We start from the raw sequence: 13,127 nt of genomic DNA, 5'->3' as shown, positions 1-13,127 counted from the left end.
TTTCTCTATGTCAAGTCTTAAACAGCTTTTGATCTTGAACCAAGAATTCACGGGACTCCCTTGAAATTATTGCTTTGACATTCATCTTTTTTCCCCAAACCAAACTAACTTCTTTTTTCTCCTCAACATGACTATTCCAAAAGTTTCATGCAACTCTCACAGGCTACTTCTGCAAAAAAGACTCCATTTTTATGGCTATTCTTCTTTCAATTTTTATAACCATGAAATCTTTTCTACATTATCTTCATCATTTTTTCTTTTTCCATAGCTCTTTCTTGTAATTTTTACTCTTCAATGGTCTTGAAATTTTTCTTTCCTTAATCATGCCAAGCTTATTCCTTTCTTGTTTTTTAACGTCAACTTTCCTAAAACGCTATGTCTTTATTTAGGTTAAGGCAAAAAAACGTCAGCGCACTAGCCAAACACTTCCAATCTATTTAACAATGAAAGACTGATTCTTGAAAAATGGTCTTGAAGTTTGTCTTTCCTTAATCATGCAAAGCTTCCTTTCTTGTTTTTCAACGTCAACCTTCCTAAAACGCTCTGTCTTTATTTAGGTTAAGGCAAAAAAACGTCGTCAGCGCACTAGCCCAAAGACTTCCCGTCTATTTAACAATGAAAGACTGATTCTTGATCTTCGACCACTTTGAAAAACTTTTTCGGTGTAATGGCTTAATGGTTTGTTTTAATGATAGATTAATGAATTTAAGTTTACCCTTTGGAACCCATGTTTCTAAATCAGTTCATGCATTTCTTGAAATCAAATCACACATTCAGAAGAAAAACACCTTCTGAAAAGTGTGTTTTGACACTTTTTATTTAACGGGGTTGTGTCAAAATTTCTCTTTTTTTAAAAAAAAACTTTTTTTTTTGGGGTCCAATGGCTACTTGTTTTAATCCCTTTAGGCTTAGGAGGACAAAGAGTAAACCATTAGAAATGTCTTCATCTTCAACAAGAAATCAGTGGAATTCATCTGATATAGAAACAATGGACAGGAAAAGATTTGATAGTTTAGAATCATGGTCAATGATATTAGAATCTGATAATGTTGAAACTTGGGAAGTTTCTAAAGAGGATCAAGAGGAATGGACAGCTGATTTGTCTCAGCTATTTATAGGTAATAAGTTTGCTTCAGGGGCACATAGCAGGATTTATAGAGGAATTTATAAGCAGAGAGCAGTTGCTGTTAAAATGGTAAGGATTCCAACTCATAAGGAGGAGACTAGAGCTAAACTTGAACAGCAGTTTAAGTCTGAAGTTCGTTTGCTTTCTCGATTATATCATCCCAATATAGTTCAGGTTGAGTTCCTTTACATTTCAGAATGATGGCTTTTATGCTCTTTTTATGTTATTTATATCATGTTTACTTGTAATGATAGTTATGCTCTTTTATGTTATTTATTGTGTTTATTTGTCCGGTAGTTTTGGTGCATTACTTAGTGTTAGTCTTGTATTTTCTTAAATCTATATTATTACTTGTTGTTTCTTTCGATTCGGTTTTCTGATTGCATTACTTAATGTTAGTATTATATTTTCGGTTCGGTTTTCTGATTGGTTTGCTTGTTGTTGTTCCTCCCTTTTACCTTTCCCGAGTCGAGAGTTAACCGGAAACAACCTCTCTGTCTTCTTAAAGGTAGGGGTAAAGTCTGCGTACGTACACATTACCCTCCTCAGACCCCACTTGTGGAATTACACTGGGTTTGCTATTGTTGTTGTATCGTGTTTATTTGGTACCTTTTATCTCTCACTAGCACATGTGTTACATAATTCTTTCCGCCAAGACTTAGGCAGATGGAAGGAAATCCGGTTTTTGTCTCATGTTTACTTGTATTCTTGTAGTTGGAACAATAGAAATTTTCTCTGAGAAGTGAATTATTATGCTGTTGCAGAAGCTAATTGGTCAGTTTATTACTGTATTTCAAAAAGAATCAACTAACCAAATATGCTACACAGGTGACTAGAGAATTGTGAGATTACCTTTGTAACACAAGATTTTTTCTTAGCACAGAAACATTGATGTCTAGTATTTATCTTTTATCTAAGGAACATACTTCTTCATGTATAGCTTCTCCCTTGTTATAAATACTTAAGTTTCTCATATCTATAGCTTAGCTTCAGCTTGATTATTAGGAGGAAATGCTTGTAAAGGCAGAAACATAATAGGCATTGTTCTGCTCCGCGCGTTATGTCAAATGCATCTTCCCTCTTTTATGTTCAAAAATCAACATGCTGTCCTCGACCATCAGCAACATAAAAAAAACAAAAAAGAAATAGGATTCAGGAAGTGATTGCTCTTTGCATTTCTTGAGAAAAATAAAGCAAGATCGGTGTAGTTTGCACAGACTTTTCTCCTAGTGTAATCAGTGGTGAAGCCAGAAAATTCAATAATATTGTTCATTGAGTGGTTCTGTTGTGTGGTATCTTTCAAGTTTTTAGTTTTATTCTAATGAGACTGTCAATTTGGATTCCATAAATTTGTGCAGCTTCTATTGATGCTACTGTCAAATGCTTGTCCAATGATACAGTTTTGCTTACAAATTATCCTCTTTTATCCACAGTTCATTGCTGCTTGTAAAAAGCCTCCTGTATACTGCATTATTATGGAGTACATGTCACAAGGAACATTGAGAATGTATCTCAACAAGAAAGAGCCTTATTCACTTTCAATAGAAACAATTCTGAGGTTAGCTCTTGATATATCGCGAGGGATGGCGTATCTGCATTCACAAGGAGTGATTCATAGAGATCTTAAATCAAGTAACTTACTTCTGAACGACGAAATGCGTGTCAAGGTTGCAGATTTTGGGACATCATGTCTTGAAACACAGTGTCGAGAAGCTAAAGGAAATATGGGAACTTATCGTTGGATGGCACCAGAGATGATTAAGGAAAAACCTTATACACGTAAAGTTGATGTGTATAGCTTTGGAATTGTGCTTTGGGAGCTCACAACAGCTTTGTTACCATTTCAAGGAATGACGCCCGTGCAAGCCGCTTTTGCTGTTGCTGAGAAGGTTAGACTTCTGCACATATTTTTGTTTTCCATCAGGCAGTCGAGCGTTTCTCTTTGTCTTACTTAGTTTGCTAGTATTAGTGTTAGTATGATATCTTTTTATTCATAAATTGCTATTACTACCTAGAGTTTAACTGCATTCTTGGATTCAATCTTATTTTATTTTGCTGTCATTCCTACTTGTTGCAATTACCTTTTCTTTTTCAGTCGTTCTCTAGCCGAGGGTCTATCGGAAACAACCTTTCTGCCCTTCCAGGGGTAGGGGTAAGACTGCGTACATCTTACCCTTCCCAGACCCCACTTGTGGAAAACTACTGGGTTTGTTATTGTTGTTGTTTTTCATTGGAAATTTGAGGAACTTATTAACAAGAATAATTCATCTTCAAAATGTTACGGAGAAAAGAGCTGCTCTCAACCAAAAGGAGGTGGTCATAGTACTAATATCGTGTACCTTTACCTAATACGTCAAACCTCTTTATAACAGTCTCGTTTGTTTCGATATTTTTTGGCTGCTATAGTGAAGTGTTGTTATAGAGAACTTATACTATAACATAATATAAAAATCGGTTCCGAAAAAAACTTGGCTTTTATAGTGAAAGGGATGTTGTTATAGAGAAGTGTGACTGTACCTTATTCTCATAAGAAGCGATAGCAAAGAATTGCGCTTAGGCACCCTCGCTAATGAAATGGCTCCGTTACAATGGATGACAGATGGTCCATAGTACCCGAAGCACTGGAGTGATCCAGCAGCCCGGGAAGGAGCCTAGAAGTGGCTACTATTACAACACATTACACTTGGGTTTACACATATATATCCACACCCAAAACAATAGCCAATGCGCAAATGTATATCTTTTGTATATTAAGTACAATATACATATTACCTTATACATAATCAATGTATATTTGGCTAGTTGCTGTAATTATTTTTGCTCGCTTGGAGCCCTGGACAAATGTGTTAAAAGCCCGAGACTTACTGAACCATTTTCATTTATATTCTGATGCAGTCTTCTTGATATATACTTCCATAAACCTTGAAGGAATTTCATCTGTTTTTATATCTTTCTTTCACTATTTTGCAGAATGAACGACCACCCTTGCCCGCGAGTTGTCAACCAGCACTCGCGCACCTCATAAAACGCTGCTGGGCTGCGAACCCCTCAAAGAGGCCAGACTTCACAGACATTGTATCTGCATTAGAGAAATACGACGAATGTGTCAAAGAAGGGCTTCCATTGACACTCCATTCAAGACTTGTCAGTCGAAACGCCATTCTTGAACGATTGAAAGGCTGTGTATCAATGAATTCATCTATACCTGTACATGTCTGATCTTACTCTTTTATAACCAACAATAAACATTGTCATTGTATTATTGATCAGCCTTTTTGTTCTCCCAATAGGTTACTAAATTACAACTTGTATACAACTTGTATATATAGTATACTTATCACATCTGATGTAATCCTTGTTATATGATATCTAACACTAATGTGAATGGTCTGCTGGCATCTTAGTATCTTGTACTGTTAAAATATCATAAATTATTTTATTGTATTATGTATATTTAAGCTTGGCTTATTTTATTTGAGTGTGCCAACAACATCAATTCATATTACATTATTTCATTTAAACTGAGTTTCCAAAAATGCTCTGCTTATTCTATTTTAGTTTTATGCCATACTTTCTAAATCTGTGTATTATTTACCTCGCCCTTACAAAGAGATGCAGTTTTAATTGCAGCCAATTAAATTAAAAGACCACAATTACATATCGAAATTCAAAAAAGACGAATCTTTTCAAACGTCAACAGAAGAAGAAATCAGTACCTCCCGGTCAAATTCGCAAAGGTATATGTTTCTTTTGTTATAAGACTAAAGGGCAGTGAATTGATCTCGTACATTGAGATTTTATAACATATATAGGTTAATAATTACTTTTATACATAGTATATTAAATCTTGAATACTCTTAGTTTTAGGATCGGGAACCCGGGTAGTGCGGAATTTAGCCAAACAACGGTATAATGACAATAACAAAGACAATGGAAGTTGATAATAACGACAATTAAAGAAGATAAAGAAGACACAAATTTAATGTGGTTCGGTCAAGGTGACCTACGTCCACAAGCAGAGAGAAGCAATTTCACTATACCAACAAGAGTACAAAAGAAAGTACAAAATTAGAGTAAATACTCTAATTAATCCCAAATACCCGAAGAGAATAACCTCACAAGATCACTCCAAAGAAAGGGTTCACACAAGTATTTTCCAACACTCACTCTCTTACAAAATACTCTATAATGAAATAAATGAGGAGAAAGAAAGACAAGAGTGAAAAACTCTTGAATTAGTGTGTTTGCAAAAGAGGAGAAACTCCTCTATTTATAGCAAGAAATCCTTGGCATAATAATGGATATTATGTCATGGCAAATGTCATGATCCACAAATTTATTATAATGGATATTATGTCATGAACCACAAATTTGTTATAATGGATATTATGTCATGGCAAATGTCATAAAAATTTGGCCATATTACAAATCTCCACCTTGGCCTAATTTCGGCTTATAGTAAATTTACTCCACCTTCTCCGCAAAAATCCAATGGGCAAAATCATTCTTCATAAATGCCAATCAAGTTCAGGCAAAGCTTGAACTTGGATACTGGAAGATGTTTTGTGAACATGTCAGCAGGATTGTCTCTAGTGTTGATCTTCTGAACATAGACTTTTCTTTCAGCAATGGTTTCTCAGATGAAATGATACTTTATATCAATGTGCTTCGTCCTCTCATGATATATTTGATCTTTAGTCAAGTGAATGGCACTTTGACTATCACAAAAAATGGTAATACCACCTTGGTGTAAATTGAGTTCCGCAAATAGACCCTTCAACTATAAAGTTTCTTTGATTGCCTCAGTCACTGCCATATATTCTGCTTTGGTAGTAGATAAAGCTACTACATATTGTAATGTACCTTTCCAACTAATAGCGCAACCACCGATATAAAATACATAGCCTGTCAGTGATCTTCTTTTGTCAAGATCACCTGCATAATCTGAGTCTACAAAACCAACCAAAGTGTTAGTATTTCTCTCAAACTCCAAAAAGTACCTCGCAAGTATCTGAGAATCCATTTCACAGCATGACAATGTGCTTTACCAGGGCAAGCCATATACCGGCTTACCACGCTCACTGCTTGTAAAATGTGTGGACGTGTACAAACCATTGCATATATAATACTGCCGACTGCACTGGAATAAGAAACCTGTGCCATGTACCTCTCTTCTTCCTCTGACTGCGGGAACTGAGCAGCTGATAACTTAAAATGAGCAGCAAGAGGGGTACTAACTGGTGTAGCATCTTTCATGCCAAACCTCTCCAAGACTTTCTCCAAGTACTTCTTCTGGGTCAGAAATAGCCTGTTGGCTTTTCGATCTCTTTTGATCTCCATGCCAAGGATTTTCTTAGCTGCTCCCAAATCTTTCATCTCAAATTCACTTTTCAGCTGACTTTTCAAATTGTGAATTTCTGTTAAATCCTTAGCAGCAATGAGCATGTCATCAACATATAATAATAGGTACACAAATGAACCATCATTTAACTTCCGGAAGTAAACACAACTATCATACATGCTCCTCGAATAATCATGACCCAACATAAAGGAATCAAACCTTTTATACCATTGCCTTGGAGACTGCTTTAATCCGTACAAGGATTTCTTCAACAAGCAAACATGATCTTCTTTTCCTTCAATTTCAAATCCTTCGGGTTGATGCATGTATATTTGTTCCTCAAGTTCGCCATATAAGAAAACTGTCTTAACATCAAGTTGTTCTAATTCCAAATCATACATGGCAAGAAGGCAAGTAAGACACGAATAAAGTTATGTTTAACAACAAGTGAGAAAATATCATTAAAATCAACTCCTTGTACCTGACTATAGCCCTTTGCAACTAATCGTGCCTTCTACCTCGCATCTTCAACCCCTGGAATGCCATCCTTTTTCTTGAAGACCCATTTGCAACTAACAATTCTTTTTCCTGATGGCAGCTTCACAAGAGACCAAGTACCATTCTTGTGGAGAGACTCAGTTTCTTCATTTATTGCAATCAGCCACTTGGCTGAGTCAGCACCAGAAACTGCTTCTGAATATTTTGATGGTTCTCCAATTTCTTCAGTTTCCTGTGCAACTGAAAAAGCAAATGCAACATAATCTCCAAACCTTAATGGTTGTTTACCTTCTCTTCTTGGTCTATGTTTGGCTATAGAATACTCCTCTTCTTCTGGTTCAACTTCAGGAGTCTCAACTTCAGGAATTTCAGCTTCTGTCTCAACTTCAGGAGTTTCAACTGTATTTTGCTCCAAAGTTGATGAGCTTGGCTCAGAAGGAATGCCAACCTTAATCTCCACTAGGTTCTGTGTACACTTTCCTTTATCTGTATCACAAGAACTAGAAGGCTCTTTTCTAGAATGTAACATAGAGGATTCATCAAAGGTTACATCTCTGCTAATTATAAATTTTGGTGCCATGGGATCAGGATACCATAGTCGGTATCCTTTCACCCCAGATGCATACCCAAGGAAAATGTATTTTTTAGCCCTTGGCTCTAATTTTCCATCATTTACATGCATGTATGCAGTGCAACCTAATATCTTTAAATCAGAATAATTAGCAGGAGTACCTGACCATACTTCCTCTGGAGTCTTAAAGTTCAAAGGTGTAGAAGGAGCTCGGTTGACAATATAACAAGCTGTAGAGATAGCTTCTGCCCAAAAGGCATTTGTCAACCCAGCATTTGAAATCATGCAACGAGCCCTTTCCAAAAGAGTTCTATTCATCCTTTCTGCCACACCATTTTGCTGAGGTGTCATTCTCACAGTACGATGTCGAGCAATTCCTTCATTCTTGCAAAATTCGTTGAATTCATCATTACAAAATTCCAAGCCATTATCTGTTCTAAGCCGCTTAACCTGTTTTCCTGTTTGCTTCTCAATCAAAATTTTTCATTGTTTGAAATTTAAGAAAACATCACTTTTATTTTTCAGGAAATAAACCCAAACTTTTCTTGAATAATCATCAATGAAAGTTAACATATACCTGGCATCACCTTTTGATGGGGTACGTGAAGGACCTCAAAGATCTGAATGAATATAATCCAAAGTACCTTTTATTCTATGAATTACTGGAGATTTGAAGCTGACTCTTTTCTGTTTCCTGAACACACAATGTTCACAAAACTCCATATTTCCGATACTTTGGCCACATAAAAGACCTTTTTTGCTGAGGATGGAAAGACCTTTTTCACTCATATGCCCCAATCGCATATGCCACAATTTGGTGATGTCAGAATCTGATTTATCTGATATTGAAACTACAGCAGCACATGTAATAGTAGATCCCAAAAGAGTATACAACGTACCAGATCTGCGTGCTTTCATGATCACAAGAGCACCATGAGAAATTTTCAGAACTCCACCTTCACCTGTGTACTTGCACCCAAGAGATTCTAGAGTGCCCAAAGAGACGAGATTTTTCTTCAAGTCAGGAACATGTCTAACCTTGGTGAGAGTTCTTACCACACCATCGTGCATTTTGATTCGAACTATACCTTTTCCAATAACTTTGCAGGCAACATTGTTGCCCATCAAGACAACTCCACCTCCAATAAATTCATATGTGGTAAATAAATTCCGACCGGGACACATATGATAAGAACAACCCGAATCTAAAATCCACTCATTGTTAGATTTGAAACTATTATTAGTTGCTAAAAAAATAGTTCCCTCAGTCTCATCAGCAGCTACACTTGCTTCGGCAGTGTCAGTATTTTTGTGCTCATTTTTCTTTTCTGTATGCTTTTCTTTATTTTTCAATTTAAAGCATTCAGAAATAATGTGACCTTTCTTATGACAATATTTGCACATGACATTTCTGTATCTGGATTTTGACCTTGATTTAGGTTTCTCACTACTTGAATCTTTCTTATTGGATCTACCTCTTATGAATAAGCCTTTCCCTTGGTTCCCACTAGTTTCCCCAGTAATATCTCTATCTATTTGTTCTTTTGATTTCAAAATAGATTTGATATCTTTATAAGAGATATTATCCTTTCCATAAAGCATAGTATCTCTTATATGTTTAAACGACTGGGGTGAAGAACCAAGCAATAACATAGCTTGATCCTCATCTTTGATTTCAGCATCTATGTTACTTAAATCCATAAGAAGAGAATCAAAAGTATCAAGATGAGTAAGTATAGAGGTACCTTCAGCCATACGAAAAGTGTAGAGTTTTTGCTTTAGGTAAAGCCTGTTTTCTACTTTTATTTTCATATATAAGGTTTTAAGCTTTTCCCATATGCCTTTGGCTGAGCTTTCTGCTGCAACTTCGCGTAAAGCCTCATTTGAAAGATTTAAAATAATACCTGCTTTTGCCTTTTTGTCTATGACGGCAAACTCCTCGTCCGTCATTTTATCCGGCATCTTCTCATTTTCTTGCAGTGCCAAATCTAAGCCATCCTGAATTAGGATAGCTTCCATCTTTAATTTTTACATTCCGAAGTTTGCACTTCGGTCAAATTTCTCAACATAAGACTTGTTAGAGTCATTTTGGTTATTTAAGTTAACCTGGTTAGATCTGGCTCTGATACCAATTTGTTAGGATCGGGAACTCGGGTAGTGCAGAATTTAGCCAAACAACGGTATAATGACAATAACAAAGACAATGGAAGTTGATAATAACTGCAATTAAAGAAGATAAAGAAGACACAAATTTAACGTGGTTCGGTCAAAGTGACATACGTCCAAAAGCGGAGAGAAATAATTTTACTATACCAACAAGAGTACAAAATTAGAGTAAATACTCTAATTAATCCCAAATACCCGAAGAGAATAACCTCACAAGATCACTCCAAAGAAAGGGTTCACACAAGTGTTTCCCAACACTCACTCTCTTACAAAATACTCTATAATGAAATAAATGAGGAGAAAGAAAGACAAGAGTAAAAAGCTCTTGAATTGATGTGTTTGCAAATGAGGAGAAACTCCTCTATTTATAGCAAGAAATCCTTGGCCTAATAATGGATATTATGTCATGGCAAATGTCATGATCCACAAATTTGTTATAATGGATATTATGTCATGAACCACAAATTTATTATAATGGATATTATGTCATGACAAATGTCATGAAAATTTGGCCATATTACACTTAGCGATGTTTACCCACCTTGACTGTTCCACCAAATACATATTACCTCCTAACCTTGGCTGTCAAGGCTTAGGCATATTAAAAAAAAATTCTCCGCCCTTCATCGAATCCTGCGTGAACGTGGGGATACTTTTTGCACCGGCCTGCCCATTTTTTGTTGCATTTAGCTGTGCTTTGGTGATTATTATTATTTTTTTTTTTAAAAAGGAAAATTTTACAATATGGCAGCAGTTTTACAGTATTTAGTGGCGCTTTGGTAAATAATTTTTTAAAATTGCAGAGGTTTGTTGCATTTCGCGGCGCTTTTGTTGCATTTAGCAGCAATTTAAAAGGAGAGGAAAAATCAATTTCCAAGTAATCCTTCCACTTCACTGCTCTTACTCTTGAATTTCTAACTAAATTGATTCATAAATATCAGTTTAAAAAGAGAAGGGAAATCACATTATCTAATGTTACACACAACACATTGTTCAGAATCTTGAAAAAAAAACAAGAAAAAGTATTAGGGAAAAGAAAGTGATGGACTAAACATGAATGCCCAACAGAGAAGATAAGTCAACAGCACAGTAGAAAAGTACAGAACCATTGCTCCCTTTTTTCCGAGCTATATATTTGGTCCGTCGGTTAAAAATAATTATATTTGCTAGTCAAATATTAAAAAATATATACACTGATTATGTAAAAATATGTATATAAGACATATTAATATACAAAAAATTTATATTTTGCCAGCTATTATTTTTCGGAGCGGCTAGTTTTTCCTCTCTTTTTTTTCTTTCTTGTAAACTTTGTACTAAAACTCTTCTTCGCAGGAGCCTAAACTGTACGGAAAAGTACTCGCAGTATTATGTGAAGATAGAATAATGATTTTGTCCCTCTCATCTTGAGCAAAGGATTACTTGTTTTTGTTTCAATTTAGATTAAGTTCGAACCAATTCGAACCATGAACATTTCCCAGTTCAAATCATTTTTGGTTGGTGATATATCATAAATGATTAAGGAGATTCAATGTCCCATTCAAAAAGTAAACGGGGTATTGTTTCTTATGGACATCAACTTAAATGCTCAACTCAAATTGAAATTACTAATTAAAAGCTAACAAACTTTGACAATTTGAGGACCAAAATAATTGTGGTAGAAAATGAGAGAAAAATTAGAAAAAAAAAGATTAATATGATCACACAAACACCATAAATGCTGAAGATCATGACTCATAAGATAAGATAGCATAAACAACTTTAGCAATATGTAATTGTAAGTACTCATAAATTATTAATTAGAGATTACGGGTTCGAATCCTGAGAATGAAGTCGCCTTTAATAGAAAGCGCTTTACTCCCAAAGCAGAATTTTCTGTAGCAAATTTGAATTAGTCAAGTCCCAAAGCGAATAGCGGATATCGGGTAGAAAACCACCCTTTCAGTTTAGTGGTAAGGGTTGTTAGATAGACTCTTTCAGAGATGCTACTACTAGCAGATCATTCTTGGTATCTTGTACTACTAAAATATTACTATTTCATTGTATAATTGAGATTGGCTTATTTTATTTTGGGTGTGCCAACATCAACAATAATATTACATTATTTTAATTAAACTGAGTTTCATAATCAATGCTGCATATTCCATTTAAGAATCATGCCATACTTTCTGACTCTGTATATTTGTTTTAGTTAAGCTGAGTAGTAGTTGACCTTGCCTTTATAAAGAGATGCAATTCTAATCTCAGAGGTCATTTGGTTGGCGTGATTAGGGATTATAATCTCGGGATAAAATAAGGAATACTTTATTTTGTATCTGGTTATGAGTATTAATTAATTCCGAAAATTATTTTGTATTAAATAATGAAATTAACTATTCCATATAAAAAAGTATATGGGATAGCTAATCAAAGAGAAATTATTTTGTCACCATAAAAGCCAATTACATGTAACGCTTTGTTGTACGTAGACACAAATTTATGGTGTATATAAGTTAAATACTTTTCAGATTTCTAAGATTTGTAAGAGAACTAGTCAGTAACTAAGTGAAAATGAATAACCTACAGTAACATTGGGTAAGTTATAAAGATGAAGTACTTTTTTTAGAGAATTACACCTATTTTTTATCAAAAAAATACTTTAGTATAGATTTCCTAATAATATAAGATATTAGTAGTATTTATTTCGAAATGACATTTATTAGTTTTTTCTCTCATTACCCTTTTTGCGTGGAACTCTTTGTACCAAGGATGTGTTTGGTACGAAGGAAAATATTTTTTAATTTTTTCATGTTTAGTTGGCTTAAATAATTATCAAAAGAAGGCAAAATATTTCCAAAACTTTTTTTAACCTTTCCCACCTTATTTCTCATCCCCATAAACTCACCCAGCCCAACCCCCACCAACCCACCCCCATCTGCCACCCTCACCAACCCAACCCAACCCTCGTCCCCAACCCTCCACCCTAAATAAGAAATATTATAATGGTACTTTCTTTTTATGTTATATATAAAGTATTTTTTTTTCATTTCAACAAATGAGTATTTTTCTTTTCATGATATAATTTTTTTTTAAAAAAGTACTTTCTTTTCATGATGTAAAAAAATATTTTCTTTTATTTCAACAAAATGATGTAGTAAAAAGTATTTTCTTTTATTTCAATAAAAAAAAGTATTTTCTTTTCATCATGTAGAAAAAGTACTTTATTTCATATCAATAAAATGAGTATTTTCTTCCATGATGTAGAAAAAATATTTTCTTTCATTTCAACAAAAGAAGTACTTTATTTCATGTAGTAGAAAGAATTCTTTCTTTTTGAACCAAAATAGAATATTTTCTTTTTAGTTATGGAGCATAAATTTCTAGGAAAGTAAGCAGCTTCTATTAGCGCCGGACCTTGAGTCGAATTGATCGTGTCATGTGCAACA

The 13,127-nt window shown here is 34.7% G+C and overlaps 1 protein-coding gene across 2 annotated transcripts; it reads left to right on the top strand.

Annotated features, from left to right (window-relative positions):
* Nucleotides 1-4,577, top strand: LOC107798927 (serine/threonine/tyrosine-protein kinase HT1-like). 2 transcript variants are annotated; one of them, XM_075224637.1, is made up of 3 exons: nt 1-1,195; nt 2,560-3,015; nt 4,097-4,577. In XM_075224637.1, the coding sequence occupies exons 1-3, from the start codon at nt 881-883 to the stop codon at nt 4,343-4,345; spliced, it is 1,020 nt and encodes a 339-aa protein (XP_075080738.1). In that variant the 5' UTR covers nt 1-880; the 3' UTR covers nt 4,346-4,577. The 2 variants fall into 2 exon arrangements, with proteins under 2 accessions (XP_075080738.1, XP_075080737.1); XM_075224636.1 differs by having other exon boundaries at nt 5-1,300.
* Nucleotides 4,578-13,127: the final 8,550 nt, after the last annotated feature.

The sequence above is a fragment of the Nicotiana tabacum genome, chromosome 11 (genome assembly GCF_000715075.1).
Source record: "Nicotiana tabacum cultivar K326 chromosome 11, ASM71507v2, whole genome shotgun sequence".
NCBI classification, from domain to species: domain Eukaryota; kingdom Viridiplantae; phylum Streptophyta; class Magnoliopsida; order Solanales; family Solanaceae; genus Nicotiana; species Nicotiana tabacum.
This window is presented reverse-complemented; position numbering and strand designations above follow the sequence as displayed.

Excerpts from the sequence above, each read along its gene's own strand:
- LOC107798927 (XM_075224636.1), top strand. The coding sequence starts at position 881 with ATGGCTACTTGTTTTAATCCCTTTAGGCTTAGGAGGACAAAGAGTAAA. Across the intron at positions 1,301-2,559 it reads ATCATCCCAATATAGTTCAG|TTCATTGCTGCTTGTAAAAA; the intron begins GTTGAGTTCCTT and ends TTTTATCCACAG. Across the intron at positions 3,016-4,096 it reads CTTTTGCTGTTGCTGAGAAG|AATGAACGACCACCCTTGCC; the intron begins GTTAGACTTCTG and ends ACTATTTTGCAG.